This window comes from Wyeomyia smithii, chromosome 3 (genome assembly GCF_029784165.1).
Source record: "Wyeomyia smithii strain HCP4-BCI-WySm-NY-G18 chromosome 3, ASM2978416v1, whole genome shotgun sequence".
NCBI classification, from domain to species: domain Eukaryota; kingdom Metazoa; phylum Arthropoda; class Insecta; order Diptera; family Culicidae; genus Wyeomyia; species Wyeomyia smithii.
Genome location: NC_073696.1, coordinates 62,833,446 through 62,855,478, shown reverse-complemented (window position 1 = coordinate 62,855,478; position 22,033 = coordinate 62,833,446). Strand labels below are relative to the sequence as shown.

The 22,033-nt window shown below is 41.5% G+C and overlaps 1 protein-coding gene across 1 annotated transcript; it reads right to left on the bottom strand.

Moving 5' to 3' along the window:
- Window positions 1–611: 611 nt before the first annotated feature.
- Window positions 612–1,232, bottom strand: LOC129730312 (uncharacterized). Its single transcript, XM_055689552.1, has 2 exons — window positions 1,142–1,232; window positions 612–1,075 (listed from the first exon to the last, which is right to left on the bottom strand). Exons 1-2 carry the CDS (start codon window positions 1,179–1,181, stop codon window positions 747–749), a joined length of 369 nt encoding a protein of 122 aa, XP_055545527.1. The 5' UTR covers window positions 1,182–1,232; the 3' UTR covers window positions 612–746.
- Window positions 1,233–22,033: the final 20,801 nt, after the last annotated feature.

The following is a 22,033-nucleotide window of genomic DNA, read 5'->3' as shown; positions in this document are numbered from 1 at the left end:
GGAGCACTTTTTCTAACACTATTCCATCACCAAATGCTACAAAAGTTGGTTTAATTTTGTTTGCTCTCGCAGGTTACTGAAAAGAAGTTTTTCCCCGTTTGTGTGATGTTTGAGTTTCGCGTTTCCGACAATTTTCCTGCAATTGTTGGCACCATCGATCTTGCTGAGCTGCAACCACTTCCCTAGGGGGACAAATCCTCAACCAACGACATCACACTGCATCAGTGAAAGACCACCACCAATGTACCACATGCCTATGTTCGTGTGTATGTGTCTGTGATGTGGTTGTGCCTTAGCATCACTATTGTTTACCGTGTCAGGAACCGAGTCCGTCTCAGTTTTAGTATGGCCCACAAGAATCGCGAAGCAACCGTGTTGCCCGGCGAGTTCGCATCGAAGTGTGACCGATTTGGAAAATTCAACAAGAATGCGGACAACACTGCTCTGCAGCATCTCGACTCCGGCACGATAGATGGATAGAATACACTTGGTAAGCATATCGCACTTGTATCCTTTTGCAAACAATTTTGGCCTACGGGGATTGGCGAGCTGATTGGATAGGATAATATAGCAAATATAGACTGTTGGTTTGGAGATGAAAAAAAATTTACTAGTATTCATACGGCTTGTGTAACAAACGTGTAGGGATAATCTTTTTTGATTTTTTTTTTTGTTTCTCCTTAACAGCTGTTTTAGAATGAATCTGAACAAACGAATTTCGACTCGATGCTCAATCTTCACACGCTTCACTTTATTGTAGCAATCTTCCAACGGTACACGTAGTGAGCTTTGTTAGCTTCATAAACCAGATAATCAACCCTGCCTCGTTTGGACCCGTTGAGCGTTTCAAGATATGACACCTCCGATCGGGTGGAGTCTTTATCCAGCAACACGTGATACCAGTAAACGTTACCCGTAGCGTTGCGGCACGAGTAGCCTTCCATTAACGTAAAATTGAATCCTTTTCGATTGAATACCGCCTCCAGCGTCGCGTTGACTCGCTTCGAATGGTTCGAGTGTTTGAGCTCATGGTACGAAAAAGGCGATTTGTTGGTGCAGTTTTTCGCGTAGATCACTAAAAGTTGGGCAAGTTTCAAATTTATGCACCGTTCGAACCGTTCCTTCCAGTAAATTTACATACCGCTCAAGGCAACCAGCATCAACAGTAGCAGCTTGCTCATATTGTCAAATCTCGTAAACGATGCTGAACTGCAAACGTCGACACTCCGTTCGGAACTGATAAGGCTCGAACGTAAACTCCTGTGCCTGTGTCGTCATTATTTGCCAAGGAATTTTTGATAATGATTAATCTTTAGGTCGGATGCTGGTGCACACTTTTTGCTGAGCTGTCGAAGTGTTTGTGATTGTGTCATGGATCATTCGAATTGTGTCTGTTTACGGAAATAGCAATTTAAACTACTTATTAGGTGCTTACATAACAAATCGCTGTTTCGTTTAAATGTGAGCATGCAACACCGTTTATGATAATGCTGCTCAAAAAAATCATATTGGTCTATTGAGAGTGAACAATGAATAAACCGATTTGGGGGGAATAGCAGTAGAGTAATGACAAAAATTAAATGCACCGAATTATAACGTAAGACAATACTTGAGTTAGCGTTCCAATTCGAAATTCAACTTTCTGTTTATTCGCCACCAGCTGACAATTAACCCACGATTTTCAGCCTTTTATTTTTTTTCTGGAAATGTTTAATTGAATCAACGCTTACGAAAAAGCTACTACAAACATCCTTCACCGCATAGCTGGGAAAACCAACAACTGATTAGCCTTCTCAAGGAGCACTTCCATCGAGCTGAAACAAGTGTCGGTTAGAAAGAAAAAGAACAACAAAAGCTCAACTTTGAAACGAGAAACTTTTCTCATCTTTTTTCTTCCGCTTTCCGGACCAAGCCCGGGAATCGGTACTGTTTCAGCCTTGTCGTCATCACCATCATCATCATCGTAGGTGGCTTTAGTGGTGGCGTTTCAAAAAGTAGCATCTTCGCTTGTATCATTACAGAATTTTTTTTTGTTTTTTGCCTTTCTCCTAGAAAGGTATAGCAATCACTGGAAAAACCAAAGGTATAAAAGTGGTCCCAATGGCCGAATGTCATATACCACTCGACTTCTTTCGGTGCACTGAGCATTTTCAGTATGTATGTGTGTATGTGTGTGTGTGTGTGTGTATGTGCAACTTTTTTTTCTCACTCACGTTTCTCAGAGATGGCTGGACCGATTTTCATGAAACTAATTGCAAATGAAAGGTCTAGTTGCGCCATAGGTTGCTATTGAATTTCATTGTAATCGGATTTTTAGTTTAGAGGTTATAAATCAAAATGTAAAAATCACGAAACATCAATATCTCAGAAACCACACAACCGATTTCAATAAAACTGGTTTCAAATGATTGAGCTGTCCCTAGAACCCTTAACTTTTGAATTTCGTTATTATTAAACATATGGTTCAAAAGTTATGTAAAGAAAATTTATCCTGAGATTGTTTAAACTCACTCATTTTTCTCAGTGATGGCTGAACCGATTTTCACAAAATTAGTGTCAAATGAAAGGTCTAATTGCCCCATAGGTTTCTATTGAAATTCATTGTAATCGGATTGTAACTTTGTCCGTTATTCATAAAAATGTGAAATCACATAATGAAGGTAAACATATTGACATTCTCCTAACGATCACTGGCTAATTAAAAGGTAGAAAAATGATTGAAATGGCCGAATGTCATATACTACTCAACTCAGTTCAACGAATCGAGCATTTTCTGCATATATGCATGTATAGGTGTATATGTTTGTGTGTGGGTGTGTACGTGTGTATGTGCACCTTTCTTTTGCACTCACTTTTCTCAGAGATGGTCTGACCGATTTTTTCTATCTTGGTGTCAAATGAAGGGTCTATTTGCCGCCTAGGTTGCTATTGAATTTCATTGTAATCAAACTTTTAGTTTTGGCGCTGCGTCAGAATGTGAAAAACGCTCTTATATCTCAGAAGCTATGAACATAGTTGAATTCAAATAAATGGGCTTTTAAACCCTTTAACAATGAATTTCATAATGTTTAAACATGTGGTTTGAAAGTTATAGGAAGAAACGAAACCCGCAGACTGTTTAAAAGTATTACTACGATCAAAATATGTGGCCTCAACATCATTTAAATTTGGAGTCAAATTTAATTTTAATTTAAATTTTAATTTTTTTAAATTTAATATTGTACTATTTCAATGTTTGCGGCCTTGCTCGGGATTGAAGTTGGAATTTAAAGTCATTTCTATCATTTCACTTTTTGCCTTTCTCCTAGAAAGGTATAGCAATCACTGCAAAAACTAAAGGTATAAATATGCTCAAAAGGGCCGAATGTCGTATATCACTCGACTCAGTTCGACGAGCTGAGCATTTTCTGCATGTGTGTGTGTAACGCTCTCCCAATCTCACTCGATTTTCTCAGAGATTGCTGAATCGATTTCAATGAAATCAATTGCAAATGAAAGGTCTAGTTGCCCTGAAAGACCCTATTGAATTTTGTTGTAATCTGATTTCTAGTTTAGAGGTTATGTATCAAAATGTAAAAATCACGAAACATCAATATCTCAGAAACTACACAACCGATTTGAACAAAATTGGTTTCAAATGAACGGGCTACCTAAAAACCCTCAAAGTTTGAATTTTATGAAGATTGAACAAATGGTTCAGAAGTTACAGAAAGAAACGTGTTCTGGAGACTGGTTAATCTCACGCATGTTTCTCAGAGATGGCTGGACCGACTTTCAGAAAATCAATGTCATATGGAAAGTCTTGTTGCCCCATAAGATCCTATTGATTTTTTTTGCAAACGGATTATTACTTTACCTGTTATGTTTAAAAATGTTAAAATCCAGCTATGAAGAGAAACATATTCTGATGACTACTTGGGCTCACTCACTTTTCTCAGAGATGGTTGACCCGATTTCCACAGAATTAGTATCGAATGAAAGGTCTAGCTGCCTCATAACACCCTATTGAATTTTGCTGTAATCGGAATGTAACTTCGTCTGTGATGTATCGAAATGTGAGAATAACTAAACTTCATTATCCTAGAAACTACACAACAGATTTGAACAATATTGATATCGAATGAACGGGATCGTTAAGGGTCAACTGATGAATTATGATTGAACACGTGGTTTCAAAGTTTGGCTCCCCCATACGTTCCCTTTTCATTTGATTGTAATCAAACTTAAGCATTCGTTATGTTTTAATTTGTAAAACAACGAAAGTCTATTATCTTAGGTATTACACGACTTATTTGAACATAACTAGTGTCATACAAACGAGTCATCTCTCAAACTTACAAATAACAAACTTCATAGAAATTTGATATACTGTTCAAAAGTTTTGTAGAGAAATGAAATTCAAAGACTTTTCAACACTATAGCTGCTTTGATCAATATATATGGCCTCAACATGATTTGAATGTGGTATCGTACTATTTGAACGTTCCCGGTATCGCTCGTGATTAAATTGTTCGAAATTAAGAGTCATTTCTTATATTTCGCTATTTCTGAAGCACTAACATTACGTCAAATTTCATATTTTATACTTTAATTACAACATCAATCTTTTAGAACCCAAAGAGTGAATACCCCTTTTTGTATTTAAGCATTCATGTAGATCTATTTTTACAAATAATAAGTTTGAATGAGAAAGGCTGAGTCTGACCGCTAGGTGGATTAATTTAGGTTTTTTTTCTACAAAATCAAGCGAATTGACACGGTAAAACACTCCAAGGCTAAACTCAGTTGCTAGCGAAAAGTACCCTATCGGACAGTGTGTGCTGCTTCAAGGGACTGTTCAGCCGTCTGTAAGTGTGTATGTATGTGGGAGTGCCAACCGCACCGGAAAGGTAGTAGCAATAGGTGAAAATGATGTTTGTCTTTTCTGGAAGCACTCGGCAGCTTTTTGTTTGAGTCAAGCTGATGTTTCCGCTCCGGTTTCGTCCTTTCAGAAACTCAAACGGAGAACGGCTTTTGATTGATGGGATCAGTAAACTGACATGGCAAAAGTTTTGCCATTTTGTAGGATTTGTGATTTACTAAGGGTAATCAAAAACTCCCATTAATGCCATTCCGAATGATGAGTTGGGACTTTGTGGGTGGAACAATGGTTTACGATAGCAAAATTGAATTTGATACCGGAACTGGAAGATCAAAACCGGCACAGATTTGGACTAAAGAACGATTAATCAGAATTGCAGCGTTGAAATAGTGAAAAACTTTCGAGTAAACTGTCTAAACTCTAAACCACTCTTAGGAAACTGCTCAATCATCCCTAAGAGTCACCACATTTCCAAAGTAGCAAAGAAAAAAAATGACATCCAGTGGCAGTCACATTAGGACCGATAAAAAACTCCCGGTTCAATTTTGAAACTTTAAACTACCGAAAGCTTTTAAGATTTATTCCGAAGGGAGTGATGATTTTCAAACTTTTATTCTTTATCCTTCGACCGAGCAAGCGCTCGTCGTTACTTTCTCAGCAGCATTAGTATTCCTCAAGATAGGAAAAAACTTTTTACTCAATTCCATTCCGCCGATACCATTCGCCATATGCTACCAAGCAGGAGGAAAAAAAGTGTCACTCCTGCCGGGATGTCATAAGCCCACGTGCGGTCCGCGGTATAAAAATCAAGATCGTAAATAAAATTAACATTTTCCGTCCGGAGTTCGTGGTCGGACGCTCTTGCTGCCGGTTGTCAACCGAAACTTCCCAACTTGTCAGGTGCGGGTCCCCGCAGCAGTACGACCGACGGAAGGGTGCTCGTGTATGAAAAACAAATTTTCATACTTGGCAGCCGGCAGCAGCATCACTTTAGGATGGCAATTTCGGGTAACGTCCCTGCGATTCGGGCAGACGGGTGGAAAGCACTGAAACTGTTTCCTACAAGAAAAGTGCATCGAGCTAAACTGCGGCCTTCTTTCCGAAGCTGTCACAAAGAATATTCCAGTACTTCCTGCTCTTCCTGCTTCTGTACGCTTGAAGTCAGCCGAGGTAAGTGGCATTCTTATGGTAAGCTGAATGCAATTTCAACATCGGTAATACTGACGACAAAAAAAAAAACTTTCCGACCGAAGATGGCAGTTCCATAATCATAAAAATTGCAAAAAAACGCCAACTTTTTTCTCTCGTCGATGACTCTATTAGCATTTTTTGTTTGTGTCAATCGGCGGTCGGCCTCGATTTCTGTACGTGCTTTCATACGAAAAGTTTTCTTATGGATTCAAGTTCCATATCCATTTGATTAATATGCCACTCAGGCCAATTTTGATTTACAAAAAACTTTTCAATATACATGACTTTTGAAATGTTAAAAGTGAGCAACTTTTCTATCAATTATCACAGCACTTCTTCCCATACTTCCTAAAAGTATGAATATAGCAAAGTACCTACCAACTTTTTATTTATATAATTTAGCCTCGCGTTATTTTTCATGGTTCCATTATTTCCAGGCTGCGAGACGACGTACTACGTTTTACAGAGGTTAAAACAATTTACCTAAAATGTGTTCTGCGATCTGCTCCTCCTGTAGGCCCTTGTGAAGGGGGGAGGGTGAAAACAGAACGCTTTCTCGGCGCACGCAAAATCTCTCGGCAGCCAGCCAGGATGGGGTAATGTTTATTTTCCAGAAGAACATTTAATCTTCTCTGTGGCTTTTTGAGCCCGGCAAATGGCAACGGCAAAACGAATCGTTCATGTTTGGAGTTCGCTTTTAATTTGGAAATTTCACCGGAATAAATTTATTGTGGCTTTTGGTGTTTGTGGTCCTTTAGCTGTTTGCTCGCTGCATCAGTGTCAATGTCGAGGGATTTAGCATCGCTGCAAACCATTTCTTCTAAATTAACTTTTCGCTTTCTGACAGCGAAGGGGATCAACTTTGCTGGAAGAGGTAAAAGGTGGGAGCGATTGGATTGAATGGTCTGAGGTTGTGCTCTGAATCCTTTAGTTCTTTCTTGAACAACGATCCGTATTTCAATGAGTATCGATTTGAATGAGTAACTCGGAAAATAACAACCTCCTCAAATTACTCCCGTTACTCGAAGATGACTAAACCTATTTTAAAGGAAATTATTCTTCTTGTTTACGATAAGGCTGACGTTCAAATATTCTTTTGAAGTTTTTGAAGTTTATATTTATACAAAACCATTGAAATTTGTACTTTTTTCCAAGGTGTGAGTAGCAAAAAGATTCTTTTTCCCAAGGTGACATTCTCCAGTAATAATTGGTATATCTCAAAATCAAACGTATTTTTGTTGTTGTTGATAAACTGTACTTTCAGAAAAATACCCCTTTGATGCAATGAAAACGGTGCTATGCACTTAAAAATAGATTCAAACTTCCCTCATTTTTCTCGACCAAAAAGGTACATAACCCCTTAAATGCTTTAGAGATCGCTTCGAGGCAATGGTGTTGTCTCTGTTTCTGATCACCACCTGTTGCTCTGATTTACGGTTATTCACAACCGTGACCTCCGTATTAAGGTACACCGTTTCAAGCTTTCTGTAATTCTGTAGTTTCTGTAGTGTGTATAGAATGCGCGGTCGTCAACTCAACCTGTTCGATCGACTTGCCGTAGATTTGGCCCGCAAAGCCAACGATCACAACCCCTACAGGGTGCTTTATTTTCAACATGTCGTTATAAATAATAATCCACAATTCTTGGCCCAATTTATGAAGAAAAAAAAAATCTGGGCCCAGGACCAAACCCTGCGGTACTCTTTTTTCCAAGGTGGTCTCTAGACCCAGCCCATTAAAACCCATCAGTCTCCAGCTATATTTTTTTCTGGAACTACCGTTAGAAGGAAGAGATGATTGTGCTTCGTTCTTAGTTAACAACCTGGAAACGGGCAGTTAGCTTTCACTGGAGTTCCAATTATTGGCCCGTCGATTGTTACCTTCCAACTTAAGAACGATCTGGAAAGCAGCCGTATTGACTGCCCGCTAGATAATCTAGTCGTCGCACATCCTCTAGCCAGGACGCATATTACCTAGTATGACACTTAACCCTCAGGCACATGAGCCTACAGCGGTAACAGGAAGTACCCAAGTTTTCAACCACATTGGCCCACCATACATGAGTATAGACGTTGCTAGCAAAAGGCTTAAGCTTACATACTGCCAAACTATATAACATCATACGTGATATTGCCGCTATAGCCGCAGAAGCTCTCCTACAGGTATAGTCGATGTGGCTCCCAAACGTGATCTTGCCATCGACCATGAAAAAAGCATCCACGGTAGACCTACCTTTACGGAAGCTGAATTGGTTGCTCGACAGACCGGTTTCGCATTCAGTGAATCTCACACGTCTATTAAGGATTACCTTCTCGGGCACCTTGCCCGCTATATCTAGCAGACAGATTGGTCAGCGTCACATTATTTTCCCGAGTGGGTAATAAGGAATAAGGAAGGTCCATGGGTGACAAAGGCGTAGCCGAGGGGGGGGGGGTGACCTTCTGATACCTGAACAAAATTTTACGAAAAGTTGACAGTGCATCAACAATAGGGTGCCAATGGAATATTTAAGAGAAAATAGATTTTCGAATTTCGTTCAGAATTCATGTTTCTTATGGAAGGCAATTATGTAGGCTCTTTTGCAAAAGTAGTTCCACGTCCTTGCGAGTGGCTTTCCGAGTGTTTACCGGAACATTCGTCATGGTGGACATGCGTGTAGGCATGTTTTTGAGTTCTTTCTTCGTTCTATTTATCAATTCCTCCTCAATTTTCGCGTCAAGATTGTTGAGGTGAGTCTCACGCTTCTGGTTTGTCCAGAAACTCTGGATGGGATGCAGCTGGGGAACGTTGGGTGGGTTGGCCGACCTTGGTACTGCATTGATTTTCAGCCGCTCCATCTCTTCCAACGATTGCTTCGAGTAGTGGTCCGACACCAGATCCGGCCAGAGCACCGCGTCTTCGACCCTACGGTATTTCTTAATAAACGACGCAACTTCCGGCAGGCACTTCATACTATAAATTTCCCCGTTCACGGCCGGTACAGAGCTTCTCGCTGATTGTCAGCCACAGCAGCACCTTCTTTGGGAACTTGGTGTATGAAATGAATTTCACCCCATAGGTCACTTCCTTCGTGGGTAAATCAAAATATGGAGTACCCTGCCAGTCGTTCTCATCCAGGGTGAGATAGGTCTCGGCTTGGACCACCATCTTCACGTGGCGATTCGTCTCCGAAGCCAATGGACGGGACTTCCGCTTTCTGATGTTCCTGTTCGCCAAGTACTTTTCCACTGTTTGGCCGATTGAACAGACCTCCCGATCAAGCGTACTCAGCGATGTAGCTACTTCCCCCTCGGTTTTCCTCTTCAGCATTCTTTGGAGCTTCTTGTCGCTCAGGGTTGTCGGCCGTCCGGAACCGGTCTTTTTTTCGATGCCGGAACAAGCGTAACCAGCGTCCCTTTTCCGTACGATGTCTGTTTTCGACGAGACGGGGTAACGTTCTTTGATCGCGCACACTTCTGAACGGAGTAGCTTCCCTGTTTTCGCCATTATGGATAGAGTTTGAGTCAATTTTTTTCTGCTGACTCATGCTACTATGATTGATGCTGCATGGGTAGTTTCGTCAGTGCGTGTAAAGGTAAACTCATGAAAAATCGGCCTTTTTTGAGCATTTTTTTTTTCAATGCTAACGTTAGGCCTCAACAATTTTGTCTTCTCGAAAAAAGTTTCCATTCAAAATTTGAGCTTAATCGAACTTCTGAGAGGGTTTCGCTTACAGTCGTGAAAATCTTACATTTTTGACCAGCCTAAAAATGCACAAGAGTAGTTCTTGAAGTTTCAAAAATCGATTTTTTTATAGCAAATCTCTTAGAAATGCTTGAAACGTCGAGAACTGATGTTGTTTCATCAACATTTGTTTTAAAAACAAGAATTGAATTTCAGGGACATGGAAACTGTTGCGTTGGGAGACTCGAACTACACCAGAACACACAAGAGACACTCTTAGCTCGAACATTTCTTTCATCGATCAAAAAACTGTAACTTTGACCGCTTTGAGGCTTTACTTCCCAAAGTCCGATTGAGCTCAAATTTGGCATGGAAATTTTAACGAGAAAACAAAACTTTGGAACTCTATCGTAAATAAAATTCAGAACTCTATCGAAATGAAACAATTAAAAAAATAATCCTTTTCTCTGAGTAACGTTACAACTGTAAATAAGTCTGTAGATTTATAAACTCTCGCTCAACGATAGCCATCGAAAAATCTGTCGCTCGCAACAATACTTTTTTTTTGGTTTTGTCCGATAGTTCCGTGTGGGTAAGTACCCACATGGATATTTTCCGAGTGGGTACTACTACCCATACTACCCACATGAAACGCCGGCCCTGATACCGGTCTCTGTCGCTTCCACTTGTCCGAGAAAGGCCATTTATTTTAACATTTCTGCATGTCCATCCTGAACAACACTGCGCTACCTTTTTGACCGTCTGTACCGGAAACCCATACCGTCTCCCCTGCCTCTGTGCGACTGCCATCACTCACTGCTTGTGGTAACTCAAAAGTCGAAGCCCAACATCGCTTGTGGCTGCTCTGCCGGGGCTAACGCGTCTCTGGTCTTGTTAATTACAATCCTATAGGCGTCACACTACAGGTTTGTGTTGGCACTGGCGCATTGTCTATCAAAACAGGCTCGTTTACTGGCCTTTACTGCGCACTCAAGTGTTACCTTAGCGGATCTGAATGCTGCATGGTACTCTGCCCTTTGCATATCGCTAGGCGCGCGTTGAATCCTCCGTCTCGCAAAAAAGCACGCACTGCGGAAGTCAGTTATCGCGTTGGTCCACCAGTATGCCGGTGGCCTTCCATTCCTAGGCTAATATGACCTAGGCATGGGTGCGTAACACGCCCGCGACAGTGTGATCTCTTCCAACTGCTTCCGCAAATAAATCGTCATCAAAGTACGATGTCTTCCAGCCGCGAATGATTGTAGTGATGGAGAAATCTGAGCCCAGGACGAAACCGATCTTAACGTTTTGTTTCGACGATTGCGCAATAGCAAGTGGCCCTTCTCTTGTGCTGGAGAGCTACCTGCGCCGTTTTGGTGACGAAGAATAGCATCTAACGTGGATCTGCCCTTCCAAAAGCAAAATTGGTTACTTACCAAACCGTTTTCCCACTCCGTGAACCTTACCAATTTGTTGAGGATAATCCTCTCAAGCACCTTGTTCGTCGTGTCTAGCAGACAGATACTCCAGGTACTTGTCACTTATAGATAGCATCTCGAAGCAAGCTTTTGTTCACCTTTATCACACTTTTTTGTGCCGTTTTTTGCAGTTCTGAATGCTGCAAGGTTCTCTATTCACGAACTGCGAAGGTCCGCTGTCACGTCAGTCCACCAGTATACCGATAACCTTCAAGCTCGCGAGTTTCTAGCAAATTATTGATCAGCACTCAGACGGAGCCAACATCCTAATATAGCAGACCGACTTGTGGTCAAAATTGATGTAGCCATCGTCTGCCCTTCATGATCAGTCCTGGGCTGTAGATCGTCACGTGTGTGATCGACTTTGCACGGTTTCTGCAGTATATACACATAGACTCAATGCTGGCCAGATCTAGATTGAGCTTACTAAAGCCTCCAACAAGATCTGGCTCCTCGTACAGTCGTTCTAATAGCCCGCTACCACCAACGGCGTTATGCCCGTCAGCTCCATAGTTACCATCTGGTGAGAACACAATAGAACACTTCGTCCACCTTCCTCGTATGAATTTGACCCAACTCGTCGATGCGTTAGTAGGCCGTTTAAGTGGGTTAAGTTGACCAATTAATAGTTCTGAAATAGAGATGGTCCGAAGAAGGTCAGTAGTGTGAGAGGGATAGGACCCAATCGAACCGATTCGATCGATGATGAACCTCTTCAACAATTTATCAAACCTGTTCGATTTTGAAATGATATTCAACGAATTTAAAACTAGACTATTGCAATACATGTTTAGATAACTGTATTTGAATTATATTTAAGTTCATTAAGACAACATGTCGGATGGAATGTACAAAAAAATACAAATATAAATACAAATTGCTCCACACACGTGGTCATTGAGAGTAGGACACAGAAGTTTGTTAAAAGACCGAAAAACCCACGTAGGGGGGATTTTTTGTATGCGGGGATTATCGAGCAAACCAAACGTGGTCTGAATTTTTCTGACTTATAATTTATGGTTGCGACCAAGTCAAAAATTATGATAATTGCCAAAGAAAAACAAAGCATTCATAGTCGATTTATGGTTAGAGAAATGTATTCGCCTAAGTAGAGAGCTTTTTCATTTTGGCGTAGCTCTACGTCTCTCAAAACGTTTCGCTATTAAGGGGCGTAAAATGATAATCTAAAAACGGAATAGGGGAAAAATATGTCCAATTTCAAATGCTTTACAAGTCGGTTAGTTTTCAACGGATTTCTTTCGTTTTTGCAGCAATCGGTTGGAAACCATCTAAACATTCACTCAAATGCAGAAAATTGTAAATTTATTATTCTAACGATTGCGATAAAAAAAGAGTTTTTTTTTCGGATAGTGAGTAAAAAAACCTGAATTAATCCACCTAGTGGTGCAGAAACCTTTGTTATACTAACTATTACTTTATACATATTAGGCCAGTCAATTACCAATCGTATACCGTCGTAAGTCCAATTTCAATAATGAATGAAATGAATTTAAAAGATAGTTTTCAGAGAGTTAACTAAAGACGATCATTGAAATAAAGCTTGACGTAAACAATATCGCACGCTTATCCTGCGGGCTAATAGCGGTCTAGATCAACTAGATTTTAGTTGAGAGAATTCGTTATCGATATTGTTTTTGGCACATTTTGTATGTGTAGGATAAGTACAACGATACACCGTGCCCCAGTGCTGAGTCGAGAAAATTTCCAGCTCGAAAAGATCCTCGACTCGATCGGGAATCGAACCCGATATCACAACCGTGTGGGAGAGCTAGCCGACCGACATCGCTAACCACAGAGCCACGGAAACCACGTTTACGTGGTTTTCGTAAAAAATATAAATGTTATCACTGGAGTACATGAGTCTTATTTTTTCGATCACAAACCAATTTTTAAATGCTGGCTAGAAGCAATTAAATTTTTTTTTGAAATAATCTAACGTGGGGAAACAGTTATATATAGCAATGATGCTGATTTCACACTAGAACAGCAAACATGTATGTTACTTTAAAGCGGTTCTACTTATTCGCTTTATTTTCAGAAATCGCTGGACCTAGATTTATGAATCAGCATCAAGTTTTTTTTGCGAATTGAAGCAAACTTCTACAAACCTGCTCTCGAAATATAGTTCAGAATTATACAGGAAAAAATATAGCTATTGATGAAAGTTGTCAATTCAATTCTATCTCGAATGCATTATCTGAAAATGAAGGTTTTTTTTTTTTTTTTATTCTCGCTTATTTTCCGTCGGTCTAGTTCCGCCACTGTTGTGGCCAATCACCGACGCCCAGGGAGGCGACTCCACACCCAGGACCCTAACTCACAACCCGTTTATTAACGGACCGGTGCCAACGGCTTTACTTCCTCATGCGATGGAAGGCGTGATCCCAGAGATTTTTCGCCTCAGAAAATCTCCCGGTGTCGGCTAGGATTGAATCTAGACCAGTTGGGTTGGTTGTGAGTGGATCACGCCACCTCACAACCTTCGACACCTATGTCGGCGGTGGGATTCGAACCCAGGCGTCGAGCGTGGTTGGCGGAGACGTTACCAACCACACTAGGCCCCCGCTCGAAAATGAAGGTTCTCCACGATCTTTGAGAATTTTGAATTTTTAGAGTGTAGGCGAGAACATTATTCTTTTCGAAGGCGTAGACTGTATAAAAAAATCCAAAATTAAGACTTCTTAAATCTTGCTGCGATAACGAGAAGTGGGATAACATGGATACTCTGTTTGCACTTAGTCTTAAATTAGAAAGCAATATTTATATCTTACATGAGCATATTGTATCATTCATAGCGATAAGTGACTTCTCACCTGCGCACACTAATAAACCTGTATAGCCATGTAGAGTTGCTTTAACACTTTTAACTTATTTTGCCGATTACGTTCACCAGCTACTTTAGATTCCTGGTCACAAAAAAACATAAAGTAAGTTGTCAACTGAAAAATTCTCCAGTTGTTCAAAACATAGCATTGCAAACAAAACAGTGATTTATTTGTGTTTTTCTCAACGGGTGGCACTAACACAATCGTACGTAAATAGGTCTATAAATCTTTGGTAAAGCTTTTCAAAATATCTGCATCGCTAATTGTTTTACATTTGCACACTGTGGGATCAGATTTTACTACAATGCTTGGCTCCCGAAAGCTGTAAATGTTTCTTACTCTTCGCAAATCTAGGTTCAACGTACAATTTAGTATATATTTTACAAGAAGTGAGGACGGAAACTTCGGAAGCGAGAAAAGGAGTTAAGTGAGCATTGCAGTTTCTTCTAAAATATGGTTCAAATTTTCAAGAAAAAGCTAAAGGGTAATTTATTTACACCAGTTAAGACGCTCTACGAAGAGCGTGAAGATTATGAAAAGTTGTCGATGGTTGTTGATTTCCTTTGAGAAATAAATAGCGATACGAAAAAATCACAGGAGGGTTGTGTGCAAAGCCACGACCGCAAGGTTGAAGTAGAATACGTTTACACAGCTCTACTTACGGCTGTAAATTAACCTACGGCCGGCGTATCGGTTCGCGCCGCTCATCGCGTTTAGCCTGGCAGAAGCCTGATGCGCACGGCCAACACAATAGAAAGGTGTTTTCACATTGAAAATTAGACACGGCTTTACTGGAGTAAGTGTTGACAAATGCATCTACCGCTAATACCGCCGCTATCGTACGAAAAATGACGCGCGTCTAAGAACACCGGAACTGTTTCGCCGTGCCGCTTCCATTTACTTCTTTATTACATCGGCCTTAGGAAAGTACCGGCTGCACCTATCGCTGAGGCTGTTACCATACTGCTTTAGTGATGGGAAACTTATCGATACTTATCGATAATATCGATAAATGCTGGTCATCGATATTATCGCTAATTTTTTGACGCTAACGATAATTATCGATATTTAAGGGTGAGCACAAGTCAGTGCGATAGGCTACTGGAGGAGACCCAAAAGAAGGAGACCTCACCTACCCTACCCCAGGAGTTGCTTTTGCCGCTAGGTATTTGTTGAGTGCTGCTATTCGACAAGATTTAACATTGTTGGGGGTGGTGTAAAGGTTCGCCCCGGGTGTCACTGAGTTTCTGAGAAATAATGGTAACTAAAAAGGTATTTATAGTTTTTAGTTTCCTGAGAACAGATGAATTCAACAACTTAGTACTGGAGTACTTTGAAAAGATATCCTAACTTTTTGCACCATCTCATAAAAAGCAATGATACGAAATTATGAAAAAAAGCATTTTCTTTGGCTTGCCAACTCTTACAATGTGATGGACATGCATAGAGTTCTCCAGGTGCGTTTGTATTAGTGCGATGTTTACGATTTATTTTTTGTTAGCTGTAAGAATTTTTGGTCACCTGTGAGAACTGTCATCTGAAAGAGAACATAAAAAACTACCGAATTTGATTCACACTCTCACAAATTTCAATATACAGTGTAAAGCGGGCCGTGTCGTAGTGTTTGTGTGTTTTCGCTTCCAAGCGCATCTACAACATCTTTACACTATTGGACAACGATCAGAGCATCGAAAGAAAGCCCGGTTCCGGGCGGCCAACTACCCTGAGCGACAAGAAGCTTCAAAGGATGCTGGAGAGGAAGACCGAGGGAAAGGTGGCTAAATCGCTGCGTGCACTTGGCCGAGAGGTTGGTGCTTGCTCTAAAACAGTGAAAAAGTATCTGGAGAACATGGACATACATGCAGGAAGCGGCAGTCCCGTCCACTGGTCTCGGAGCGGCAGGCAATGACGCAGCGACAGCGGTTAAAAAAGATGGTCAAGTCGATTTTCCCGGCAAATCGCGACGTGGCAGTGGTATTGGACGACTAGACCTATCTCACCCTGGATGGCAACGACTAGCAAGGTTCTTCGTATTTTACCTCCCCCACGAAGGAAGTGAGCACCGAGGTAAAGTTGATTTAACAGACCAAGTTCTCCAAGAAGGTGCGGCTGTGGCTAACAATCGGCGAAAAAGGGATGTCAAAGTTGCCCTTTTTTAGCTCCGGGCTGGCCGTGAACGGAAAAATTTATAGTACAAAGTGCCTGACAAAAGTTGCGTCGTTCATCAAGAAATACCATAAGCGCGAAGACACAGTGTTCTGGCCAGATTTTACGTCGGCCAACTACTCGAAGCGATCGTTGGAGGAGATGGAGCGGCTGAATATCGATGTGGTACCGAAATCGGCGAATCCGCCCAATGTCCCCACCTGCTTCCCATCGAGAATTTCTGGGCAAACTTGAAGCGCAAGATCTATTCCAACAATTTTGTCACGAAAACGGAGGAGGAATTAATAAAAAAAAACGAAGAAAGAGCTTAACAACATGGCTACACGCATGTTTTCGTCCGCCATGGTGAATGTTCCGGTTAACTGCCGGAAGGCTGCACGCAAAGATGTAATATTTTTTTGTGAGGAAGCTAACATGATAACCTTCCATGGGAAATTTATCCAACTCAATTATCTGTCATAGTTTTTTTTTCATCACCATCTGGAATTGTATTTTTTTTTTCATCACCATCTGAAATAATTTTTTTTAACGCAAACTTTAGCTGTCAAATTATCGATACTTATCGATAATATCGATAAAAGCCCCGGAATTATCGATTGTTATCGATGTCCGTTTTGGGCGATATTTCCCATCACTACTACTGGTACCCAAAGCAATTAACTCTTCAAATTAAGTGTTTTATTTGTCCTCAAAAGAACAATTGTTCAATTCCATATCGGATATGATGCACTCGCATCTCTGTAATATTACCGACAGTAATATTCTTCTTAACAAAATGATCCTACTTTTCCATTAGAGGAAGTACCGGCTGATGTACCGCAAAAATCTCGCCCTATCGTTCGCGTTGGCGTTCAGCCTGGCAGAGGCCTGAGACGTGATGACCAACCACAGGGCAAGTGATTTGTTCAATTTGAGCGCAGCCACAGGCGCGACCCGCTGCTATGGTCTGTTACTGCTGAGTGCCGATATCTGCTGTTACTGCTGTCAACGTTGTGGACGGTCCATCCAGTTCACCTTCCGACTAATGAATGTAGCTAGTTTTTCCAGAAACACTCTTTTATAGCCAAAGAGTGCTACGTATTAGGCCATGCCTTTCAGTTCAGGTTTACCATTTCCTTATGTTCTTTAGACGAATTATTCCACAATTCGCATATGATTTTTGTATCCAGCGAATTAACACCGATGGTGCTCTCACACACGCAACGGGTTTAACCCGTATCTTATTTCGTTCGATTTCGTTTGCTCGCTGTTGCGTGTTGCATCATGTTGCAACTTGGCAGCTGAGAGACGAAGAAATTTTGTTACTGCTGATTGATTGAATCGACTTCATATTAGCTCTGCATAGTCGAACTTACTGTCTTTGTGAATGCGGTCTAACAGGTTATTCAAAGTTGGTCATGCTGATCGCAGCCTTTGCGCTGCCCCTACAGTGGGGGGTTTACTAAATAAAGTGAAAATTAGACAACTACAACAGATTTTGATTGCATCCCGCACAGAATGTCTGCTTGTGTAATTGTGTTGATGCCAGAAAATTATTAACCTTCAATTATTTTTTTATTTACCTTGAAAAAAGCATATTGCGGTTCAGAATCGGTTGCTAATTACAACCTTTGAGCTCCTCTAACAGTGGGGGAATTAAGATACACGGACAACATGCACTGTGGAAGCTATTTCACATTCAGTAAATTAGACGGGTGCGACAAATTTGAATTGCTAGGATGCAACACAGAATGCTTGCTTGCGTTTACAAAAATTATTAACTTTCAATGACTTGTTTATTTGCCTTGAAAAAGGCATTTTGATTTCCGAAATTGGATTTCCTGATGGCAATCTTCATGCTGCCCCAACACGGGGTAATAATTGCTGTCTGGCGACACACGCTGAAAAAAACCGCGCTGCTCCTGAGACGTGGTGACCAACCACAGGCAAATGTGCTGCTGCTAAGGAAGGACTGCTGTTGTCGCTGTCTAGAACTATTATGAGCGGCTCCGGCTGGAACAGGCTCTTATATAGGCCAAATAGCATGTTTTCAATTGCAAGGTATATGATCCTGTCGACCGTGCTTGGGAAGCAAGCATATAACGACCAATCAGAGGTCGAATTTTTCGTTTTGACAAGGCTTGACTATTTTCAATAGTACAATAGTGTGAATAATAATATTACAATTATCTGCTTTTGGGAAGAATCTTAGAAGATTTTCCAATCTATTGCTGCAAGAACGAAGGAAATCCATCGAATACTAACCGATTAATTAGCATTTTTTTTTCTTACCTATCGTTTATTTGACACGGCACAAATACAATTTAATGTTTAACGGCGCCAATTATATCTGATGACTTAAAATCTTTAAGCAAATTTTTCATACTCGCTGCCGACTACGAGCTGAAATTAAGTCTATCTTAAAACTAGCATATATTTTTCAATCAGTGTTTGTAGTTGAATGGTCGTCTGATGATCGTCGAATGGCCATGAATATGCAGCATGTATGGATTTGTTCTGCTAAGCCACGATGTTATGAGCTGGGACAGGGGCTTGTAATCCTCGGGTCCTGGAAGTATTGTGCGGGGTTCAGTTGCTGGTTATGGTTCGTTGTTGTTCAAGCCAAGATATCACGAAAGGTCTCGGGTTCTCAGGTCCTGGCGGATTCGTGTGGGGTTCAGTTGATGATTCCAAAATCGAGGTCTATGACGTGTTCTTGCCGTTTTGTTGAATGTGGAAGGAAAGGAATGGGACTAGACTGGAGCGTGGATGGATTTCAGGAAAATGTATATAAGGGACATGTAGGGTAGGTCACGACTCGCCAAGACATCACGAACAGGGACAGCTGGTCCTCTACCCTCGGCCCGGAGGGAAGTTATTAATTTAGACCTGGCGTCACGGTGTACAGGGCATGACCAAACAACGTGCTCTATGTCGTGATAACCTTCACCACAGGCACAGATACCACTTTCCCCGAGCCCAATACGACGGAGATGCGCGTCAAATCTATAGTGATTGGACATAAGCCGCGACATCACGCAAATGAAATCTCGACCTACATCCAACCCCTTGAACCACGGGTTCGTCGATACCTTGGGGATTATGGAATGTAACCACCTTCCCAGTTCCCCTCTAGTCCAAGAATTTTGCCAACTGATGATCGTATTCTGACGTACAAGTGCGAAAAACTCATTAAAAGCAATTGGTCTTTCATAAATTTCACCGTTTGTTGCGCCCACCTTAGCCAAAGAGTCCGCTTTCTCATTACCCGGTATCGAGCAGTGAGAAGGGACCCACGCTAAGGTGATTTGATACGATTTTTCGGATAAAGCACTCAGATGTTTCCGTATTTTCCCCAGGAAATACGGAGAGTGCTCAACATCTTTCATCGATCGGAGAGCCTCAATGGAACTGAGACTGTCCGTAAAGATGAAATAATGGTCCGTGGGCATTTTTTCGATAATCCCTAGGTTGTACTGAATTGCAGCTAATTCTGCGACGTAAACAGAAGCAGGATTATCGAGCTTATGGGAGACGGTTAAATTGTTATTGAAGATACCGAAGCCATTGGACCCATCGAGAAGTGATCCGTCAGTGAAGAACATTTTGTCGCAGTTGATATTTCGATATTTATTAGAAAAAAATTTGGGGATCTGCTGCACGCGTAAATGATCCGGGATTCCACGAGTTTCTTCTATCATGGATGTATCGAAAAACACAGTCGAATCAGAAGTATTTGATAAGTCGACACGATTTGGAATATTCGAAGAAGGGTTAATATTTTGGGACATGTGATTGAAATACAATGTCATGAAACGGGTTTGAGAATTAAGTTCGATTAACCTTTCAAAATTTTCAATCATAGGACGGTCCAAAACCTCACATTTGATAAGAATACGAGAAGACAGGCTCCAAAAGCGGTTTTTCAATGGTAGTACTCCAGCTAAGACCTCCAAACTCATCGTATGGGTCGATTGCATGCAACCCAAGGCGACACGCAAACAACGATTCGCTCCAGTTTGATCAAATGTGTGTTTGCTGCGGAGCGGAAGCAGAAACACACGTACTCAATGACAGACAATATCGTTGTTTGGTAAAGCCTTATAAGGTCTCCTGGATGGGCTCCCCACCATTGTCCGGTTATTGTACGAAGAAAATTCACTCTTTGTTGACATTTTTTCATCAGATACCTCACGTGACAACCCCAGGTGCCTTTAGAGTCGAACCAAATACCAAGATATTTGTGTACCAAAACCTGAGAAATCGTTTTGCCCATTAATTGCGTTTGAAGCTGAGCAGGTTCATGCTTCCTAGAAAAAAACTACTATCTCAGTCTTCTCCGGAGAGAATTCGATACCTAGCTGTAAAGCCCAAGCAGACAAATTGTCCAAGGTATCTTGCAATGCTCCTTGCAAATCAGCAGCTTTGGCCCCTGTAACAGAGATTACACTGTCGTCTGCAAGTTGTCTTATCGTGCATGAATTTGCCAGACATTCGTCGATGTCATTTACATAAAAGTTGTAAAGAAGGGGGCTTAAACATGAGCCCTGGGGAAGACCCATGTAGCTAATTCGAAAAGTTGCCAAATCGCCGTGCGTAAAATGCATGTGCTTTTCGGACAACAAATTGTGCAAAAAATTGTTCAAAATTGGAGAAAATCCTTGTCGGTGAAGTTTACCCGAAAGAATGTCAATAGAAACGGAATCAAAAGCCCCCTTAATGTCCAAGAACGCAGACGCCATTTGTTCTTTGCGAGCATACGCCAGCTGAATATCTGTTGAAAGCAACGCAAGACAATCATTCGTCCCTTTGGCACGGCGGAAGCCAAATTGAGTATCTGATAGTAGACCATTTGATTCGACCCAATGGTCTAAACGACGGAGTAGCATTTTTTCCATCAATTTCCGGATACAAGATAGCATTGCAATCGGCCTATAAGAGTTGTGGTCAGAAGCTGGTTTTCCCGGTTTTTGGATGGCGATCACCTTCACCTGCCTCCAATCCTGCGGTACAATGTTTTGCTCCAGGAACTTATTGAACAAGTTCAACAAGCGCCTCTTGGCATTGCCGGGTAGATTCTTCAACAAGTTGAATTTGATTCTATCTAGCCCAGGCGCGTTATTGTTACAGGACAGGAGGGCAACCGAAAATTCTGCCATCGTAAAAGGTGATTCTATCGCGTCGTGGCCCGGAGACGCATCGCGATCAATGTTTTGCTCAGGAACAGAGTCCGGACATACCTTCCTGGCAAAATCAAATATCCACCGACTTGAAGACTCCTCGCTTTCGTTGACCGTTACGCGATTCCAAAGAGTGCTCATCGATGTCTCCCTCGACGTCTCGTTCACAAACCGACGCCAAAATCCGCGTTTCTTTGCTTTAGCCAAGCTTTTAAGCTTGGTATCAAGTTCCGAATACCGTATATAGTCGCCAGGTATACCTCCCTTCTGGAAGGCCAAAAACGCCTCGGATCTTTGCGTGTAGACATCGAAGCACTCTTGGTCCCACCACGTTACGCCGGGATATTTCTTCGTTTGGGCTTGCAACGCGGCGTCGAGAATCAAGCCCGCGAGGAGGTTGTATTCTTCAAGTGGTGGATGATGTTGAATCGACTCGACCGCTTTTGAAATCATTTCCTCGTATAACTTCCAATCGACATTCCGTGTGAGGTCATACGGAATGTCAATTGGTCGCATGCGAGTCGACCCGTTAGTAATTGAAATAAGAATAGGCAAATGGTCGCTACCGTGAGGATTGAGGATTACCTTCCATGTGCAATCCAACCGTAGCGACGTCGAACATAAGGATAGATCCAAAGCGCTTGGGCGCGCTGGAGGTTTCGGGATACG